Raw genomic sequence first — 21,152 nt, 5'->3', positions numbered from 1 at the left:
CTCTTTTGTTCTTTTTTTACATATGCATTTATATTATTACACATATATACAATAAACTACTTACAGCAAGAAGAACCATGAAACTGTTTCATTCGTAGTGTTTTTGCTATTTATATTTGATAGCCTTGAAGAAAACTTCTTTCCTATATTGGTACACCTAAATTTCTGAATGTAAACCAATCTCCATCACATCTTGTCATTTTCAACTTAAAAAATCTATCAAGACATAAAAACATCTTAACCCCTAAACAGCTAAGCTTCATTGTAAAACTAAGCTACCTGGTCATCAACTCCATCAGGGATTTGAGAAGGAATAAACTGTTGGGGGACTATAGGCCATATGGCCAGTGTTTAGCCATCTTGTCAGAGTCTGCACCTTTAAGTCTCTGTTTTTCCCAGAGCTGCCTTTTACCAGAAACTAGCTGACCCTCTTGTGGGTCGGCAGTTAGACTAAAGGCAGATAGAGATGGAGCAACCCTGTTGTGGTTTAGCAGCTAGACTAAAGCTAGATGAGGAGAGAGCAGGACACCCTGTGTGGCAGGACATTATGACCCTGGAATTGCCTGTGCTTTGAGAAAAGCATGCAGTTGGGTTGCTATCGCAATATGCTTCCCTGCCTTCTTACTTATAAATATTGCTGCCTGACTAATAAAGTTTGAGAGCTTGATCAATCAAACTTGCTCTCCTTCTTTGTGTCTTGCTATGTATTTTCATCCAGGTGAATCTCCTCCCGCGGTTTAGTCAAACCCCACCGGCCAGGGCAATAAACTTGATTAACTGAATAGTCAGGGAGTGCAGGTTAGTAGCTTTCCAAATGAGAAGATGACAGAAACAGTTTGCTACCTGAATAGTCACCCAAAACTCTCTATAACTTTGGGACATCATCTTCAGCCTTCTGCCCCAATGTATCTGACAGACACCTTTGTGAGGCAGGAACTATTGAGGACTTGCTTACCCTGTCTTGGCAGAGACTGAGCCTGGTATGAGCTTTTGAAACCTCAAAGTTCACCACCCACTTCCTCCAACAAGGTCACACCCCTTCATCCTTCCAATCCCTTTAATCAGTGATATTCCCTGGTGGTTAAACATTTGAATATATGAGCCTATAGAAGCCATTCTTATACCAACAACCACAGTGTTTTATGATATTAGTTATTTTGTCTTCAGGGCGGGAAATGAAATTAAGTAATTAGCAACTCATACAGGTCATGCAGAGGACCCAAGTGCTGTTACTAGCACTTACTAGAGTAGCATACAGTCTCCTGTTACCCCAGCCAAGGGGATTTGATGCCATTTTCTTGTCTCTACAGGTCCCTGCACTCACATGCATATACCCACCAACATACACCTATATATGCATACTTAAAAATAAATTTTAAAAAGAGTTATCATGTTTTGAAGAATAACTTCACAATATATTATGTAGATTCCAATATGGGAGTCAGGCCTAAATGCTGTATGTCATATTGGGTATGTCATTACATTCCTTTAGGTCTTGCCAAACAAAAGTTCCAAAACACTTTTAATCTCAGGAATTGGGAGACAAGGGCAGGTGGATCTCTATAAATTTGAGACCAGCCTGGTCTACAAAGACAGTCCAGGATAGCTAAGGCTGAAACCCTGTCTCAAAAGAAACCTCAAAGTTCACCACCCTCTTCCTCCAACAAGGCCACACCTACAAAGAACGGAAAACAAAAAACAAAAAACAAAAAACTCATGGGCCAAAATGCCTTTGATACTTTCTATCTAAAGATACATTTTTAAAATCCTGTGTTCAATTTCCAATTACTATTATTCATCCTATGAGACTTATAAAGGATCTAAGGAGTCGCTTCTGAGCATTATTTATGCTCTAATACATGATTATAGATACCCTTAAAATGGAAGAATGAATTCTATTGACCTCATTTTATTTATATGCTTATAAAATGGTCTTACTCTGTAGAGTATTTTACTCACTTACCAACACTAAATAAAGAAGTATAATACTGTTTTATTCATGTGTTTTCATTGTCATTTGATCACAAGGAATAAATTGAGAAATGGTTGCAGAATGTTAATAATAAAGTGACAATAGAAGAAAAGCAGGTTTTTGAAACATAGTCTAACTTGGGTTCAGATTATAAACCTGAAGTCCAAGTTTCCATATCACATAATCAAGACCTGTTTTGTAGTCATCTCTACGTCCAGCCTTTTAAATGTATTAATTATCTGATTCGCCTTTTTCCTTTTATGGTTTTTGAAAAGACAAGACCCACTGTGGTTTTTAAATTAAGATTTTCCCCCCATGATAGTTAATTTCCCACCCATCATCATTATCATCACCACAATCACCACCATAACAGTTTTGAACAACCAAATCTTAAATGGGAAGTTGGTGTTACCAGAGTAGTTGGAAAGTTAGAAATGAAAATTGAATATCTTTTCTTTCTTTCTTTTTTTTTTTTGGAATATGTATGTATTCAGGAAACTGAGTCATTTGGTATTCACTGTGGGAAGTTGGAAGGATGAGTTATTTAGCTCTAAGTGACTTATTAAATTTTCATAAACATCTCAGGTAATAACTTCTTGATATACATTTTGGTATTGGGAAGGGAAGAAGAAAAGAAATTCTAAAGCACTAGGTGGCTCTCTTTTTACTATTAGTTTATTCATATCATTGTTACCTGCAATGTTTTATTTTCAATGTTAAGGACTGGAAAGAAAAAATTATATTCAAATAGTATTGATGGATATTGTAATAGGGGACCACATCTGAAAGAGGTTAAAAGAAGGTTGTATAGAAGTGTATAGAACATGTGATTTGTATTGAACAGCACCACTGTTTTCCTAAACAAAGCATAGTTACAAGAAGCAGCTTGGGTTGTATATGGGAAAAAGAGGAAATAAAATCTTGATAAAATACATTCTCAGATAAACTGTTTCAGAAGAAAATGTATCCATCTGTGATTTAAAGAGATGATCTGGAGATATATGTACAGAATAATGATTAACAGAATTATTTTTTAAAAAACAAAAAATCCCCCCCCAAAACCAGAATTATAACACACACACACACACACACACACACACACACACACACACACACACACATGAATGATATGCTCCTAACAGAATACAACCATTTAGTAGCTATATACATGGATACTGATTTTTGTGTCAAAAATTTTATAGATATTTGGGAAGTTTATCTTAGGAAGAAAAGAAATTGTTCCAGATTCAAATATAGGTCTTTTCTGACAGCTAAGACTGATTTTTACTTTGTATGAAGAATGGTATGTATGTAAAGTAAATACAGCCAAGGATAGGCTTGGTGATTTAAGAAGAGTCACAAAAAACATGAAAAGGAATTCCCTATTTTTGATGACTACACATTATATGAATAACAACAGGAAAACAAAGTTTTAAAGATTTTTGAAAAAAAGAAGCAGTCACAAAATAATAATTTTGATATTTCAAAACAGAGAAAATAGGGGTTAACTACGGTGTGATTGTTATCTCAGTAACATGTGGCCAGGGTTTAACAACAGCAATAGAAGAAAATGAATAATTATGACTTGAAATAACTGTATTGAATAGTACTAAACAACACAATCCCACTTCTATGGTTTTGTTTATATTTTCTGTAGTTCAAATAAATAATATATTACATATTGTTCAACATTTTCCTTAAAGCTTTTGATATCAAATGTTCTCCAATCTGAAAAAAAGGCTCACACATTTTCAGTACATTTCAGTACAACTTATTGCAAATATTTTAATGTCATTATAAATATGTTCCATTAGCTCATTTTAATTATTAAATATTTCATGCAAAGCTTTAATTCAAAGAGCATTACCTACATTTTCCTAGTCAGATCCACTACGATAACAGAAGGGCCCACTTTTTCTTTACTATCTCTGAAGCATTCCCACATATTGAATTCTCTGTCCTGCTGTGAAGTGACCCTTAAGATCCATTTTGTAAACCATCTTATTCCTCTGCTTAAGACTGTGCCTTCAGCAGGAACATGTAACACTCTGAATTTCAAAACTTTCCCTTGGCTTGAAAAAAAGGCTTCATGCTTGCATTCCTTTAAAATGGGCTATGTGCTAAATATCTCATGAGTTGAAAATGTTACTTAAGTTATGCTATTGCAGTATGGAACTGAAGCTTTGAGAGGAAGGAGGGTGATAAGTGTTAATAAAAATAATGGTGGATAAATCATCAGAATCTCACATAACGTTTATGAGATGCAACAACGAAATCCATTGTGCGGTACGTAATGTGCTTAAAATCTTAACCATGATTGTAGCTGAGCTGAGTCTACCTTAAATGGGCTCAAAACCTTGTTCTAACTTACAGCTAAATAAAACGTCTAACAGCCCATTTCATGCATGGTATATGTGTGGTGACTAGGAGATAAAGCTAAATTCTCCTCTCCTCTCCATATTGAGGAGAATATCATTTATCACTAGCCTGGTAACACACCCAAATTAAACATTCAAAATACAGTGTCTATTGAATTCGCATTACTTTCGCAACACTGAACAGTCTAAAATGTCAAAGGTGAGCTATCTATAGCTCGGCACCATTGGTAATTAATAAAGAAGAGTGGGTGTTGTGAATGATAAATTCTTTCCTCTGTAATTTTTCTTCTGGCTTTTTTCAAGATATTTTGGATTAATTCTTTTGTTTCAGTCACTTTTCTTATGTGTTGTGTACTCTGTCTTTAAAATACTGATGAACTCTTATCCCATTGGATAACTTTCCTATTTAAAGCATATAGTAGCAGAGACTCACCTTTCTTGGGTAGCCTTCTTTTTATTGCTTCTTCTTTTTTTACGTTTGCATTTTCTCCCTTCTTCCCTTCCTCCCTCCCTTCTTCTCTCTTTCTGTGTAAGTTACAGGATGGCTTGTGGAAGTTGATTCTCACTTACAATCATGTGACTTTCAAAAATCAATCAAATATTATCAGTCTTGGTGGCAGATGACATAAACCACTGAGTCAGCTCACTGGTCCTGATAGGAGCCTTTTTCATAGTTTTGGTTGGTACACATTTAGTCTGAAATCTCATTCTTCCTACCATAGTGCTATGTCTGAATATTATGTGATAAACTCTCCTAGAGACAAAAACATTTTGATAATTTTATATTCCATTGTCAAACACATTTTTTTTCAATTTTTATTTTATTTTTTAAAATGTTTTAAAATATATTTTATTAATTTATCCATATTATATCTCAATTGTTATCCCATCCCTTGTATCCTCCCATTTCTCCCTCCTTCGCATTTACTCTTACTTCCTTACCCTATGACTATGACTGAGGGGGACCTCCTCCCCTGTATATGCTCATAGGGTATCAAGTCTCTTCTTGGTAGCCTGCTATCCTTCCTCTGAGTGCCACCAGGCCTCCCCATCCAGGGAACATGGTCAAATATGTGGTACCAGAGTTTATGTGAAAGTCAGACCCCACTGTCCACTCAGCTGTGGAGAATATCCTGTCCACTGCTAGATCTGGGTAGTGATTCGCAGTTTACTGCACTTATTGTCCTTGGCTGGTGCCATAGTTTGAGCAGGACCGCTGGGCTCAGATCCGCTCGTCATAATATTCTTTTTGTAGGTTTCTAGGACACTCTGGATCCTTCTAATTCCCCAATATCACACACTTCTCTCACCTAGAGTTCCAATAGGATGTCCTCCTCTCTGTCCAACTTTCCTGGAAAGTGAAAACCTCCATGGGACATGCCCCTTGGGCTAGTGCCCAGAAATGAGTGAGTACATACATTTTGACACTTTCTGCTTCTGGGTTAACTCAATCATTACAATCATTTCTAGTTCAATCCAATTGTCCACAAATTTTGGCAATTCCTTGTTTTTAGTAGCTGAGTAGTATTCACAGTGTAAATGTATCACAGTTTCTTTATCTATTTTTCTACTGATGGACACTTAGGCTGTTTCCATGTTCTGGCTATTATGAATAAAGCTGCTATGAAAATGGTTGAGCAAATTTTCTTGTTGTGTGCCGGAGCATCTTCTGGGTATATTCCAAGGAGTGGAATAGCTAGGTCTTAACTTATTCCCATTTTTCTGAGATAGCACCAGATAGATTTCCAAAGTGGCTGTACTAGTTTGAATTCCCACCAGCAGTGAAGGAGTGTTGCTCTCTCCCCACATCCTCACCAGCATGTGGTATCACTTGAATTTTTTATCTTAGCCATTCGGATGGGTGTAAGATGGAATCTCAGAGTTGTTTTGATTTGCATTTCCCTGATGATTAAAGAGATTGAGCATTTCTTTAAGTGTTTCTCAGCCATTCGATATTCCTCTGTTGAGAATACTCTATTTAGTTCTGAGCCTCATTTCTCAATTGGGTTATTTGGATTGGCGGTGTTTAATTTCTTGAGTTCTTTTTAAATTATGGATATTAGACCTTTGTCAGATGTAGGGTTGGTGAAGATTTTTTTGCAGTCTGTAGGCTATCGTTTTGTTCTCTTGACAGTGTCTCCTGCCTTGTAGAAGCTTCTCAGCCTCATGAGGTCCCATTTATTAATTGTTGACCTTAAGGCCTGGGCTGTTGGTGTTCTCTTCAGGAAGTTGTTTCCTAGGCTAATGTGTTCCAAGCTCTTCCCCACTCTTTCTTCTAACCAGTTTAGAGTCTCTGGTTTTATGTTGAGGTCTTTGATCCACTTGAACTTCAGTTTTGTACATGGTGACAAACATGGGTCCAATTGCATTTCTCTGTATGTTGACATCCAGTTTGACCAGCACCATTTGTTGAAGATGCTATCCTTTTTCCATTGAATAGATTTGGCTTCTTTGTCAAAAATCAAGTGACCATATATGTGTGGATTCATATCTGGGTCTTCAGTTCTATTCCACTGATCCACCAGCCTATTGCTGTGCCAGTACCATGCTGTTTTAATTACTGCCGCTTTATTGTACAACTTGAGATCAGGTATGGAGATTCCTCTGGAGGATCTTTTTTGCATAAGATTGTTTTAGCTATTCTGTTTTTTGTTTTGTTTTGTTTTTCCATATGAAGTTGAGAATTGAACTTTCAATGTCTTTAAAAAGTAGTGTAGGTATTTTGATAGGGATTGCATTGAATCTGTAGATTGCTTTTGGTAAGATGGCCATTTTTACTATGTTAATTCTCCTGATCCACCAGCAAGGAAGATCATTCCATCTTCTCATATCATCTTCAATCTCTTTCTTCAGAATTTTAAAACATTTTTCAAACAAGTCCTTCACTTGCTTGGTTAGAGTAACTCCTAAATATTTTGTATTGCTTGTGGCTAGCATGAAAGGTGTAGTATTCCTAATTTCTTTCTCTGCATGATTGTCATTTGTATATAGGAAGGCTACTGACTTTTTTGAGTTAATTTTGTATTCAGCCAATTTGCTGAAGGTGTTTATCAGCTGTAGGAGTTCTCTGGTGGAATTTTGGGAGTCACTTATGTACACTACCATGTCATCTGCAAATAGGGATAATTTGACTTCCTCCTTTTCCATTTGGATCCCTTTAATCTCCTTTTGTTGTCTTATTGCTCTGGCTAGAACTTCCAGTAGTATACTGATGAGATATAGTGAGAGTGGTCAGCCTTACCTTGTTCCCAATTTTAGAGGAATTTCCCTGAGTATCTCACCATTTAATTTGATTTTGGCTATTGCCTTGCTGTATATGGCCTTTATTATGCTGAGGTATGTGCCTTGTATCCCTGATCTCTCCAAAACTTTAAACATGAATGGGTGTTGGATTTTATCAAATGCTTTCTCGGCATCTAAGGAGATGTGGTTTTTTATTTTCATTTTGTTTATGTGGTGGATTACATTGATGGATTTCAGTATATTAAACCATCCCTGCATATCTGGAATGAATCCTACCTGGTCATGATGAATGATATCTTTGATGTGTTCTTGTATTTGTTTTGAGAGTATTTTATTGAGTATTTTTGCATGAATGTTCATAAGAGAAATTGGTCTGAAATTCTCTTTCTTTGTTGGGTCTTTGTTAGGTTTAGGTATCAATGTGACTATGGCCTCATAGAATGAATTTGGTAATGTTCCATCCATATCCATCATTTGGAGTAGCTTGAAGAGTATCCGTATTAGCACATCCTTGAAGGTGTGGTAGAATTCTTCACTGAAACCATTTGGCCATAGGCTTTTTGTTGTTGTTGTTGGGAGACTATCAGTGATTGCTTCTATTTACATAGGGGAAATGGGACTATTTAGCTTTTTTTTTTTATCTGTTCTTCACTCAGTTTTGTCAAGTGGAAATCGTTCATTTCCCTTAAAAGTTCGAATTTTGTGGCATATATGCCTTTGAAGTAGGATCTTATGATTCTTTGTATTTCTTCAGTGTCTGTTGTTATGCCACCCTTTTCATTTCTGATTTTGTTGATCTGGACACCGTCTCTCTGCCTTTTAGTTAGTTTGGCTAATGCTTTGTCTATCTTGTTGATTTTCTCAAAGAACCAGCTCTAGGTTTTGTTGATTATTTGGACTGTTCTCTTTGTTGCTAATTTATTAATATCAGTCCTGAGTTTGATTATTTACAGATATCTACTCCTCTTGGATGTTTCTGCATCTTTTTTTTTTATTTAGGGATTCTAGCTGTGTCATTAAGTTACTTATGTGAGATGTTTCCAATTTCTTTTTAAAGGCACTTAGTGCTATGAATTTTTCTCTTAGCACTGCTTTCAATGTATCTCACAAATTTGGGTATGTTGTTCCTTCATTTTCATTGAATTTCAAGAAGTCTTCAATTTCTTTCTTCATTTCTTCCCTGACCCTGGTGTCATTAAGTAGAGAGTTGTTTAGTTTCCATATATGTGTAGGCTTTTTGTTATTTCTGTTGTTGTTGAAGTACAGCCTAAGACCATGGAGATCTGATATTATACAAGGTATTATTTAAATCTTCTTCTGTCTGTTGAGACTTGTTTTGTTGCATACTATGTGATTAATTTTGGAGAAGGTTCCATGAGTGCAGAGATGAAGGTATATTCCTTTTTGTTTGGGTGAAAGTTTCTGTTGACATCTGTTAGATATATTTGATTCATGGCGTTGGTTAATGATGTTATTTTTTGGCTTAGTTTCTGTTTCAATGACCTATCCTTCAGTGAGAGTGGGGTGCTGAAGTTTCCCACTATTATTGTGTGGGAATCAATGTGTGGTTTAAACTTCATTAATAGATATTTTACAAATGTAGGTGCCCTTATATTAGGAGCATAGATGTTCAGAATCATGATTTCATCTTGGTTGACTTTAACTTTGATGAGTATAAAGTGTCCTTCCTCATCCATTTTGATTAATTTTGGTTGAAAGTCTATTTTGTTAGATATTAAAATGGCTACACCTGCTTGCTTCTTGTGACCATTTGCTTGGAATGATTTTTACCAGCCCTTTACCCTGAGGTAATGTTATCCTTGTGGCTGAGATGTGATTCTTGGATGCAGAAGAAAGTTGGATCTTGTTTAAGTATCCATTCAGTTCGTCTGTGTGTTTTATTGGAGAAACACGATACCAATATGGTAGAGTGTAGATTGACACTTCATGGCTTTGAAAGCATATAGTTTAAAGTGAGAATCCTTGTACTAGAAATATAAATGAAGAAAAATTGGATAACAGTTAAGTATGGTATTGCCAGCTACAGCAATCCCATTATAAGTAAAATAATATTTAAATCTTCTTATAATTTAACTATTAGAATGTTCTAATACTATCAAAAAGCTTGTCTTATCTTTCAAATGCCTTCCCATTTGCTGTGCATTTGTAAGAGCATTAGGGCTTCACTATCACCATAATTAGGTGGACTGAAAAAACTAAGTACCTCCTTTTTGGTCAACCCTGATTATTCAGAATGATGGAAGAAAGCCTCAGCGTGCATGACTAAATCCTGAGGTCACTCAGAACAGATAAAAATTACTCTGGGCTCATTATGTCTATCCCATTGAAATAGGAATTCATCCATGAGAATCAACAAAACCACCATTAACACATTAATAAATATTTCAGCATATATGTATTTCAGCATATATGTATTTCAGCATATATGTATTTATATTTAAAAAATAGAATAAGATAGAATATATTAGCTTCAAGTAAAATAAGCTGACTATTCAAAGCATAAATTGCCTTGAATTGCTTAAAATTGACCACAACTGAGGACCTAGAATATTAATATTGGTGTTATTAGCCATTGGAAATAAAAAAAAATACATGCACATCTATGAAGTCCACAGAGTAGAAGATCCACTTCATGAAAACATACTTCCATAACTAGGCTTCAGAGAAGTTAAATAACAGCAAACATTTTCCATTGTTTCTATATAATGAGGAGAAGACTTCAGGCTTTTTTCTCAACTTACTTATGTATTCTTTTCAGTTATTGACACTTGTGGAATAATTTCCCTGGGGACAAAACTGAGTAATAAGACATGCTTTCTATTTTCATAATTATGACAATTTTTGTAGTGTGAAGTTATTTATTATTTTAGAGTCCATAAATCCTGAGTTAGCAAGCAACACAAAGCACAACCTTAACGTGCTAAGAAATGCCAAAAATATAATGTTGCCCCCTCTAGACAGTACAGAAAATAGCCCAGGTAACTGTGCATTGTACTAGAAGTAGAGAAATTTTTAGTATATACTTTTTAATCAAGTTGTCATTCATTCTGTATATTTGTATGCAGTGTGTGTATGTGTGTGTGTGTGTGTGTGTGTGTACATGTGTGGACTCGTTTGTGGTTCTGTGCCTGAATGAAGGGGCCCAAGGTTGAAGTAGGCTTTCTTCATTATTAACTTTCCAGCTTGTATGTTAAAGAAGGGCTCCGTGTTGAAACCAGAGCTTTGTTTTTGTTTTTTTGTTTTGTTTTGTTTTGTTTTTGTTTTAGCTACCCAGTTTTCTCTGGGTACTTCCCATGTCCCCTCAAATCCACTAGGATGACTGGCAAGGCATGATGCCCACCAAGCACTTACCTGGCTGCTGAGGAACCCAACTATATTCTACACACTTGTATGACAAGTTATTTATCTACTGAGCTATCACCTTAGCCCTTAATTTATTAATTTAATAAGAAAAATTTGGAAACTGTCATGTACCACACCTGTTTAGAATTGTATTTGAAAGTTGTACTTCTAAATATATAATTTCACCAATAAAGAGTAAAAATTGTGCTTTTGGACTGTTTCCATTGGACTTGAAAACATATATAAGTATGTGTTTTTATAAATATGTTTTACAAGCTCCAGTTCATACAAGCCATGAAAATATCTGCATTCCATACAGTTATTTTGGATAGTTGATTATCTGAAGGGGTCTGATTCGTGTATCAGCAAGCTTATGGAAATTTCTCACAATTGATGCAAAGACTGTCTTCTCTTTTACTTGTGTATATACTAGCCAAAATAATACATTATTCACAAGCAAGCACCACCTCTGTTCTGGGAAAAGCTTAGTTTCTCATTTCTCTTGACAGTGTGCAGACCTGGGTTCTTCAAAGCTTCTCCTCACAGCCAGAGCTGCAGCAAATGTCCACCTCACAGTTACACCCATGAGGAAGCTTCCACCTCTTGTGTCTGTGAAAAGGATTATTTCAGGAGGGAATCTGATCCGCCCACAATGGCATGCACAAGTAAGGAACCCCGTGGCTATTTGGGGATGCTTTCACCAGTTTGGAGAAATAGCATGATGAAGCCTGTTATGTTTTACTAACACTTTCCTCTAAAACAGGCATGTTTACCCTTTGCAGGATATTTTTTTTCTTCCCAAATTTCAAATTCTTTAGTAAGCACTGAAAAATAAATGTCCTTCTATTATTTAGTGTCAAAGCATCCTTGCCCCTCGATTTAAAATTCAACACCTGAAAGCTCTAAAAAAAAATTCCTTTTATTTTGTGGTTTAATTTAGAAGTCTTGACCAAGGAAAGCTTTTTTTCTTTTCATATCAGATTTCTTATATAATTTTAAGCCAGTCTTTGGAACTATAAATTATGCAATAAATGGCAATTACAGCAAGTTATAGGCTACATAGTTAAGCTGTTTGGCTATCCAGAAGGTATTTTGCCAAAATATATAGGCAGTGTGGCAAGCATGACAATCAAGTTGGCCAATCAGGTTAGAAGAATATATAAAACCCAACTTTCAACTTAGACCTTCATGTATCTGCGATGTTTCCTGTTAGTAAGAATTGTACTCGTGATCAAATAATCAGTGTAGATGGATAGTGACCATTATTTTCAGTATTTCTAGTACATAGATGTACATCTAGCCAAGCTTTATACTTTTCCAACTTTAACATAATTTGGGAAATATAGTGTGCCTATTTATACATTTGCTTGCTTGGTGACTTATTTTCAGATACTATCTTGCTAACGAAATGTTTGTAAATAAATGTGGGAAAAGTAAAAAAGAAGGAGAAAAGTGAATATGTCCATCTTCATAATGTGTATCACTCATGGCACTTCTTGACTTACCCGTCAATTCCCAGTAAAATGAATATACACACCGTGATGTTCATAAGACTATTCATTTTTTACCATTGATCTGTAGTCAGAAATAGTACAGACAAATTCATATAAATAATCAAGTTAATTTTAACCGCATTTCAGTGGCTGAGTTTCTTACATAACTGAAAAAGCACTCTTTGTAATTCAAGGCTAATGATTTTGTTGACCAAATGATTACCAGTATCAAAACACCTTCTCAATACATTACAGTAGAATGATATAGCTCTTCTGTTATAGTGGAATTCAGGTAATGTTTAATATGTAAAATGTAAGAATTATCAAACAACAGGAAATGGAAGGACCAGAAACGAATGGCACACAAAAAAATATAGCACAGAATCGTCTCATAATTTTCACGAAGTTGTATATTAGTAGCCTTCTTTAACTGATCAAACCACAATATACATTTGTTTCAGCATAAATATAAATGTAAATTTCTGTTTATTTATTTATTGGGGATTCGGGAGTAGACTATGATTTGATGGTAAGAACTGTTTAGCACTCCTTTGGAACTAAAGCCCAACAGAATTTATATTTTCTCAATCTTCAGCTCTGTGAATGTCTACTACAACGTTCACAAGAATAATAATTTGTACTCATTTTTTCACAAAGTAGCACTATGAGTGTATGCGTCTGTTTTCAGTATATTCGGAGTATCACAACTGTTTGTGAACCCCTCATGGCTTGACTAACAGTCAGAGGGAGATCTTGAACATTGTTCTGCCGCTGGCATTGTGTATGTGTGTTTGTGATTTTTGATTCCTTTTAATAAATAAACTCTGGAAAGAGAGTTTGATAAATATATAGGACAAAATCAAACAGAAAGAAAGCCAAAGATGTAATGAATATACTTAAGGCAAGAATTTTTCTCATAGCTAGACAAGGGTCCACACCATCATATCTATTGTTGGGGAGTGGGATGTTTTAGATGTAGATTAATTCAGATCCTTTAATTTTATTTCTACTTAATAGTATCACTTGAGTTGATTTTCTTGGTAACACGTGACCTAAAGTTATGGATATCTTATTATTACTAGAGATACAAGTAAAAGAACCCAGATTGGTGTACTTTTATTGATTTATTTCAAAGAAAGAAATGAAATACAGTTCAGCTGATAGAAATAAGTTGGAATTTGGCACCTTTCTGGTGCATTTCATCTTCTTTCTCAAATGTTAAGCCCACTATTTTTTCACCTAATCTGAAATATCTCCGTTTTTTTTAATTTAATAATCCTAAGTTTGTGCTAAATAATAATAATACTCAATGATGATGTATTTACATCTTTAGAAATGGCGGTGAGTTAAAAGTGTGTGTTGGAATTGAAGTGTAGAAGATTGAACGCATGTAGACCTTCCAAGGGTTCATTGATAGGCATTCTTGTAGACTCTTTGAGGAAAGCAAGCCAAACCCATATGCGTGGAATTTCCCCGCCCAAATGGAATTGTAAACATTTCTTAAATAGTAGCCATCGTGTGCTCCATAAAGATAATGGATTAGTACTGTGTTTGAAATAAACATTGAACCTTATATTTGGAAGACATACGTATTAGGATAACTTAGACAGAGCTATTAAGCCGGCAGCTTAATTCATGCTTATATTAAATTGAAATTACACAGCATTTGGGAGAGATACTGATTAGAACAGTGAGAAGAAGAGGTACTCATCCTGATTCCCAGATGAAGACCAGAGCCCTGGAACAAATGTAAATACAGTCTGCTTGAGGACACACCACCACATAACATTAAACCCTGACTGAAATTTAAATCTTCTGTATTTAAAATTTGCATTTAGAGAAATTCATTTTCCTTTCCCCTTAGTATGTGAATAAACAGTTAAAACGATACAGAGACTATTGCTAGCATTTAGTCTAAAAACCTTTTAAGCCATCAGAAGTGTCTATGTATAAAAATGAAGAGTAATAAAAACTACATGAAATTAGAAAAGCTGTCATAGGATTATGATAAGACGATAAGTGTCTATGGAGGGATTTTAGTTGAATGAATTTCTTTCCTAATTGGAATGGTAGGCGACTTGAGATCGAAAATATTCTGAAAAAACAGAACATTCTCCATGTGTCTCACATCATCCTTGCCAGAAATTCACACTTTAGTTAGAATTCTGAAGTTGAATGGCAGTAAGTGAAAGAACTTAGTTCATAAATCATGCTCTTGCCTTTCATCTTCTATCCCTGAGGAATGTTATCTCAGGAAAGATTCCAATTTTGTTCACTATTTACACATGCAATTATTTTCTAATGTCAAGAGCAATACAGAAAAATCCTTCTTTTACTATGCTGCAGTTTAACAGAAGTTTCATATTAACTTCAAACTTTTACAGAGGCAACAGCATTCAATATACAATAAATGAATTTACTATATTTTAAACGTAAAAGTTTCTGTAACATTTCTGTCAAAAAATATTTTTATTCCATAGCTATGTACATAAATATTTTTAAAAACCAGTTGGTTCAGTTAAATACATTTTAGTAATGGTCCCAAAGTAAATTTATTTTTATGGTACATAAACACCACTGTTTCATAAAACTTCAACTTTTTAATTATTATAAATTTTAACATAACATATTAATTATAAATTTAGTTTTTCTTCAGGCCAGGGATTAGTATGGTAAAGAATAACTAATTAATATCATCTTAAATATGTTTTTCTCACTTTACTTTGCAAACCAGGACCCCCCTCAGCTCCTCGGAATGCCATCTCAAATGTTAATGAAACTAGTGTCTTTCTGGAGTGGATTCCGCCTGCTGACACTGGTGGACGGAAAGATGTGTCATATTATATTGCATGCAAGAAGTGCAACTCCCATGCAGGTGTATGTGAGGAGTGTGGCGGTCATGTCAGGTACATCCCCCAGCAAATCGGCCTGAAAAATACCTCTGTCATGATGGTGGACCTACTTGCTCACACAAACTATACCTTTGAAATTGAGGCAGTGAATGGAGTTTCCGACTTGAGCCCAGGCACCCGGCAGTACGTGTCTGTAAATGTAACTACCAATCAAGCAGGTAAGTGTGATGCCCAACACAACTATATACTTTAGGCTTACCTCTTCCAATTGCAAACCAGCCGACTATTAAATTAATGAAGTCCTGTGAGAGAATGTTCCGAGCGTGCAGAAAGTCAGACTTTCAGAAAAAAAAACAACCCTATATCTTAAAGCATATTTTTTATTTTAAAGATAAGTTAAGGATTTCATAGTACAAACATCCAAAGGCCCAAAGACAAGAGTGGTATGTTTTAATGAAATATTTTCTTAAACATGCATTTTGGAGTAAATCATATATACTTAATGATTATCAGGTATACATACATACATATACACACATATATATATGTACACACATAGTATGTTTTCTGTTGCAAATCTACATTTTTTGTTTCTTTGTAAACATCAAGATTTCTTCTAAAATTAATTTGTATATCATGCTTTATTTGGTTTTGGTTTCTTGCTTAACATCACAACTGGATTTTTTTTTGCAAGTTATTATGGCCTTTTATTATTTTCCTATTTAAATATATGAAGTGATTTTTTTCCAAGTCTACTTATAAAAATAGAATAATTATTAGGCACTATAAAACTCCCTCAAAACATCTATTTGTGTGTTGACACCTTGGAATCGTAACACTGTGGATGTTGGGGAGGAAGGTGTACAATTTGGTTTGAGCTGCTTGGCACTTCCAGTGTGTGTTCTCTTTTCAATAATCAGCATGGAATTCTGATTTAAGAATTCCACTCAGTAGGTGATTAAAAAAAAACCCTAAATATGAGAAAGCATATGCCAGCACATGACAATAGTCACAGTAACCATCACAAGTGTTCAGTAATGCACACTGTTCTGAAGTTGGAAAAATGTAGCCTTTAATGTTACAGTCTCTGGCTTTTAAGGTAAAACTTTTAACTCTTTAAACGATACTTGATTACAAAATGAGCTACATGATATGATCTTGTAAATGATGATAACTCAATGAGATGTATTTCCCGCCTCACTGGGATCTTGAGTACCTTCATAAAATAATCATTACTGTTAAGTTATATGAGATAATGGTTATAATTTTAGGGTCATCATCAGCAAACAAAAAGATATTGTAGTTTTCTTTGATTTACTGGATTCTTCTGATTACAAGGTGTGTAATTTCAAGTTTTAACATGTAGAATAACAAATAAGTTACTTTACATTCAGTAGCCACGGCATATGTATGTAAGTGTAATGTTCTTCATCAGCGAAGACATTGTATTGGATGTCATTTTTTGACTGTATGCCATATCATAAATCTACTGCAAACTTATCCATCCAGTTTACAATACTGCTTTCTCAGCACTCTGACTTTAGGTCAAATAAGTCTCAATTCTATTTAATGTGTCTACTTCAAGAAAAAAAATTAAGTCTTCTGTGTAGATTCAGCTACAATCGCTGAAGCCTCACCAAGTTCCAACATTACAGGAAGTGAATTTTGTAGTTAGATTTGATTACTGTATATTTAAGAATCCAGTTTAATGAAGATTTTTAGTTTTATTTTTAAGTAAAAACACTTTTAGCATATTTTAAGTTAAATTCTCAAAAGGATGATTTCCCAAATGTTTGATATTTAGCGATTAATTCTGTGCTTTCAAATTTTATTAGTGACAACAAATATTCTGATATTTTCTGATGAATATTTTTGTATGCAGGTAAAACATGCATGAATTTGGCAAAAATACAGGAAGGAAATGGTTATTCATTCAATATGAAAATTTTTGCATTAAGCTAAAAATGAAAACTGATTAGCTAAATTTGTCTATAAAACATGAATAAATGATTAATGTATGGATATTTATTCAAAACTTAAAACATTATCCAAAACATTACAATTTGAGAAGTTATTTAAATATATGCAATACTCTTTAAATTAGTAAAGTGCCAGGTTTTGAGAAAAATTAAATAGAATCATGTTAAACTTTTAAATTCTTGTATAATATAGTTATATGGTAACAAGAAACAATTCTAATATTTTTGTTAAGATTTTCTTGGTCAATAAAAGTCACTCATGAGACAGAGAAGGAAAAAAGCAAGGAAAAGGTAGATGGAACACAATGAACGGAGTTTAGGTACTAGCTGGAGAAGGTATGGTAGGAGAAAACAATGTGGATGCATTAATGTACAATGAGCTGTCATTCAGGTGGAAAGAGAAGGAAAGAATCGATATGCATTCAGTAACAAAGGATGTGCAAATACTTATGAAAGTAAATACTAGATTTTTGTGTTTTCTACTAATTCTCAATATCTGTTATATAATTATAACCATTTTGAAAATTAACAATATTTATCAAATACATATTTAGATTTACTTACCACATCCATGTTCTTAGTTGTGTTTTTTAAGAAATCTAAAACATACATATTTCAATAGGTATTTAACAGTACAGCTTAAAAATTACAAATTCTATTGAAATAAGTTAATTTGAAAGCTTAATTGTCAGTAAAAGTAATATTATATATGTATGATAGACTTGTGCAATATCTACTTATTTTGTTTAAAACATTTTTTATTTTTTAATATAGTTTATTAATTTATTCATATTACATTTAAATTGTTATCCCCTCCTTTGTATCTTCGCATTCCTCCCTCCCTTCCATTTTTCCCTTACTCACCTCCCCTATGACTGTGACTGAGGGAGTCCTCCTCCCCTGTGGTATATTTACACTGTGGAATACCACTCAGCTATTAAAAACAAAGAATTCCCAAAATTTGTGGATAAACGGATTGAACTAGAAATGATCATAATGAGTGAGTTAACCCAGAAGCAGAAAGAGTCAAATGGTATATACTCACTTATATCTAGACACTAGCCCCAGGGACATGTCCCATAAAACAAATTTCTAATGGCAAAATTTTGAACTAAGTTTTTAAACTTCTACTATGTACACAAATATTTTTATACTAAAAAATAAGTATACTAAACATCTGAAAATTGTTATTTGTGTTAGTCAGGGGTCTCTATAGAGAATTTGTAGAATGAATCTCTATATAGAGAAAGATGATTTATTAGAATTACTTACAGGCTGTTGTCCAGCTAATGGACTAATGGCTGTCGATGAGTGAAATGTCCATATATCCAGGAGTTGTTCAGTCTACATGAGTGCAATTCTAAAGAGATAGGCTCCAATGCTAGTGAATGGATGGACTTCCAAGAAGACAAAAAGCAAAAGCTTCCTTCTTTTGTCCCCAAATAGGCTTCCAGTAGAATGTGTGGCCAAAATAGCGACAGGTCTTCCCACTCCAAAGATCTGGATCAAAGGTTTGTTTTCCTACCTGAAAGATACCCATCAGAAGAGGTGTTTTTCACTTCAAATTTGGTAAAAATCCCACATCCTATTTTGGGGTTTTAGTTAATTCTTGTTGTAGTCAATTTGACAACCATGCACAACCATAACAATAGTTAACATTGAAAAGCACAGAATTTTACTTTAACCAAATGGCAACATTCAGTTAAAGACATTTTATGTCAGTTGGAATCCTCCAACTCCTTATCCTCTTCAAACAATTGGGAGTGTCTAAGGTAGGTGGTGTCTGTAATGTGAGGAATTTTATTACCTGGCTCTGCTTCAGTGTTTATGGCCATGTTGAACCTGTGTATTAATCTTAAACATTATGTAGCAGTCACTAATTGGTCAACCTCTCTTTCTCCAGAAGAATCCAGAAATAGTCAAAGATATGTAATTAAATCTAGAAATAGTCAATGATGTGTAATGATCATATTGAAGCGTCTTCCTTTAAGTTAAAAATTTCTATTCAGTTAAAAGATTGTGAAGTAGTTATATGTATCCAAATATGAAGAGTGTTGAGTAGTCCTGAATAAATAGATGGCTGATTTTGTATTCCTCAAATTTTATATTATTGGTACAGATCCTTCAGACTCATTATTCAAGTCCAGGCATGCCAATTTTTCACAACTCAGCTCCATGGCTTATTATGGGATTCATAGGTTTCCTACCCTGATAAAATGCTCTGGATTCCATTTTCTTCTCCTATCTTGAGCCCTAAAGTAGTCAGGAATTAATTTTAGCATAACTTCAATTTACATGGCCTCAAGCATACATTTACATGGCCTCAAGCATATTGTTCTTATGTGTTCTTGGATATTTTGAAGAACATGTCTTTTAACTCTTTCTGAAGATGTTATCAATGAAGTGGTATTTTTTTTAAACTAAGTTCCATTTAACATTACAATATGTGAGTAGCTGAATTTCTTTTTTACTTATAAATTAAGTAATCCTGGGTGGATCACATTTCATTCCCTATTTCCTGAATTAATTCATAAAAAAATTTAACACCTATGCCAGCTCCAAGGAGTAGGGCTACTCTCCACTCACACATTTGTAGCATGCCAAATACAAATATTTCCTGATATTTTTATTAGAAATATTGAAGATTTACTTCTGTGCTTATTTCTCCATGATTTTTATATTTTTTATTGTCGAATCAAGGGAAAATAATATTCTAGAAAAATTTCCCCCGACTACTAAGTAGATAACTTGCTCCCAGGAAGATCTGAGAATGGTGACCTCATGGAATAATCTTTATGCTGAGGAGATTTGCCTTCTATTACTAGTTGCTCACCTAAGAAGAGTGTGTGTGTGTGTATGTGTGTGTGTGTGTATGTGTGTGTGTGTGTGTGTGTGTGTGTGTTTAATATAAAACAAATAAAGGAAGATGTTACTTCAGTCACATGCCCCCAAGAAAAATAACAATAAAGGCTCTAACTTTCAAGAGTAGAGTATATTTTATTAAAAACTCAGGATATCACCAGATCCCACATATTTGTCTCATATATTGAAAGGCAACACCATAAATTCAACTGCTCCTGAAAACCAGGAATTCAATGGGAAATACTTAGATTCTAATGTGTTGGTATTAGTTTCTTCACATGTGCAACATAAGATACTTGATGATTCTGCTGGTACTCCTTGATTATTTCATGTAATAAGCTGGTTTAAACTTTCCCTAATAGCCATAGATAATTTAGAAACACCCAGTCCATTAGATAATTCTTAAATTACATATCAATTGTTTATAACATGAAAATAGGTATAAGTATAATCAATAAAAATATTAATTTCCAAAAATCTTTAAATTAAGAACATATATTGAGATTATATGTCCCTGTGGTTATCAAGGGTCATCTTCTAATATGAAAAGGGCCCATGCTACAATGGGGTACAACCAAGTTCTTTTTCTTTTCCTTTTTGAAATTTGAAACAGAATTATTTCACCCTTCCCTCCTCCTCCTCCTCCTCCTTCTCTCCCACCCCTCTCTCTCTCTCTCTTTATTCACTTTATATCCTATTGTAGCTGTCTCCATCTTCTCCTCCTGGTCTCACCCTCCTTCCCCTTTATACACTTCTCAGAAAAAGGGGAGCCCAACATCCTACCAACCCACCCCAGTTCATCAAATAGGTCAAATAGCGTTATGACTGAAGGCATCCTCTTGCCTATGGCCTGGGGAGGGAGGCTGGGAAGGAGGAAATGATCAAAAAAGCATGCAAAAGAGTCCATTCAGAGACACTCACCCTCCCTTTAGTAGGTGACCCACTTAAAGACTGAGTTGCCCATAGGGTACAGCTGTGTAGGGGGCCTACATGCATGGCCTTTGGTTGGT

General features: G+C 34.5%; 1 protein-coding gene across 9 annotated transcripts in view; it reads left to right on the top strand.

Moving 5' to 3' along the window:
• The window catches only part of EPHA5 (EPH receptor A5), a 312,460-nt gene that overhangs the window by 159,561 nt on the left and 131,747 nt on the right, over positions 1 to 21,152 (top strand). For 4 of the 9 annotated variants that reach the window (XM_084758024.1, XM_084758022.1, XM_084758021.1 and 1 more), the window contains exons 4-5: positions 11,466 to 11,621; positions 15,184 to 15,519. The exons of 3 other annotated variants lie outside the window; for them this stretch is intronic. In XM_084758024.1, coding sequence (XP_084614150.1) covers positions 11,466 to 11,621; positions 15,184 to 15,519 — 492 coding nt within the window. The remainder of the gene's footprint in view (positions 1 to 11,465; positions 11,622 to 15,183; positions 15,520 to 21,152) is intronic. 2 more of the 9 variants (XM_084758026.1, XM_084758025.1) reach the window with 1 other exon arrangement.

The sequence above is a fragment of the Acomys minous genome (genome assembly GCF_964271855.1).
Source record: "Acomys minous genome assembly, chromosome: 15".
Classification (NCBI taxonomy): Eukaryota; Metazoa; Chordata; class Mammalia; order Rodentia; family Muridae; genus Acomys; species Acomys minous.
Note: the sequence above shows the minus strand (reverse complement) of the source record. Positions and strands in the feature narration are given on the sequence as shown.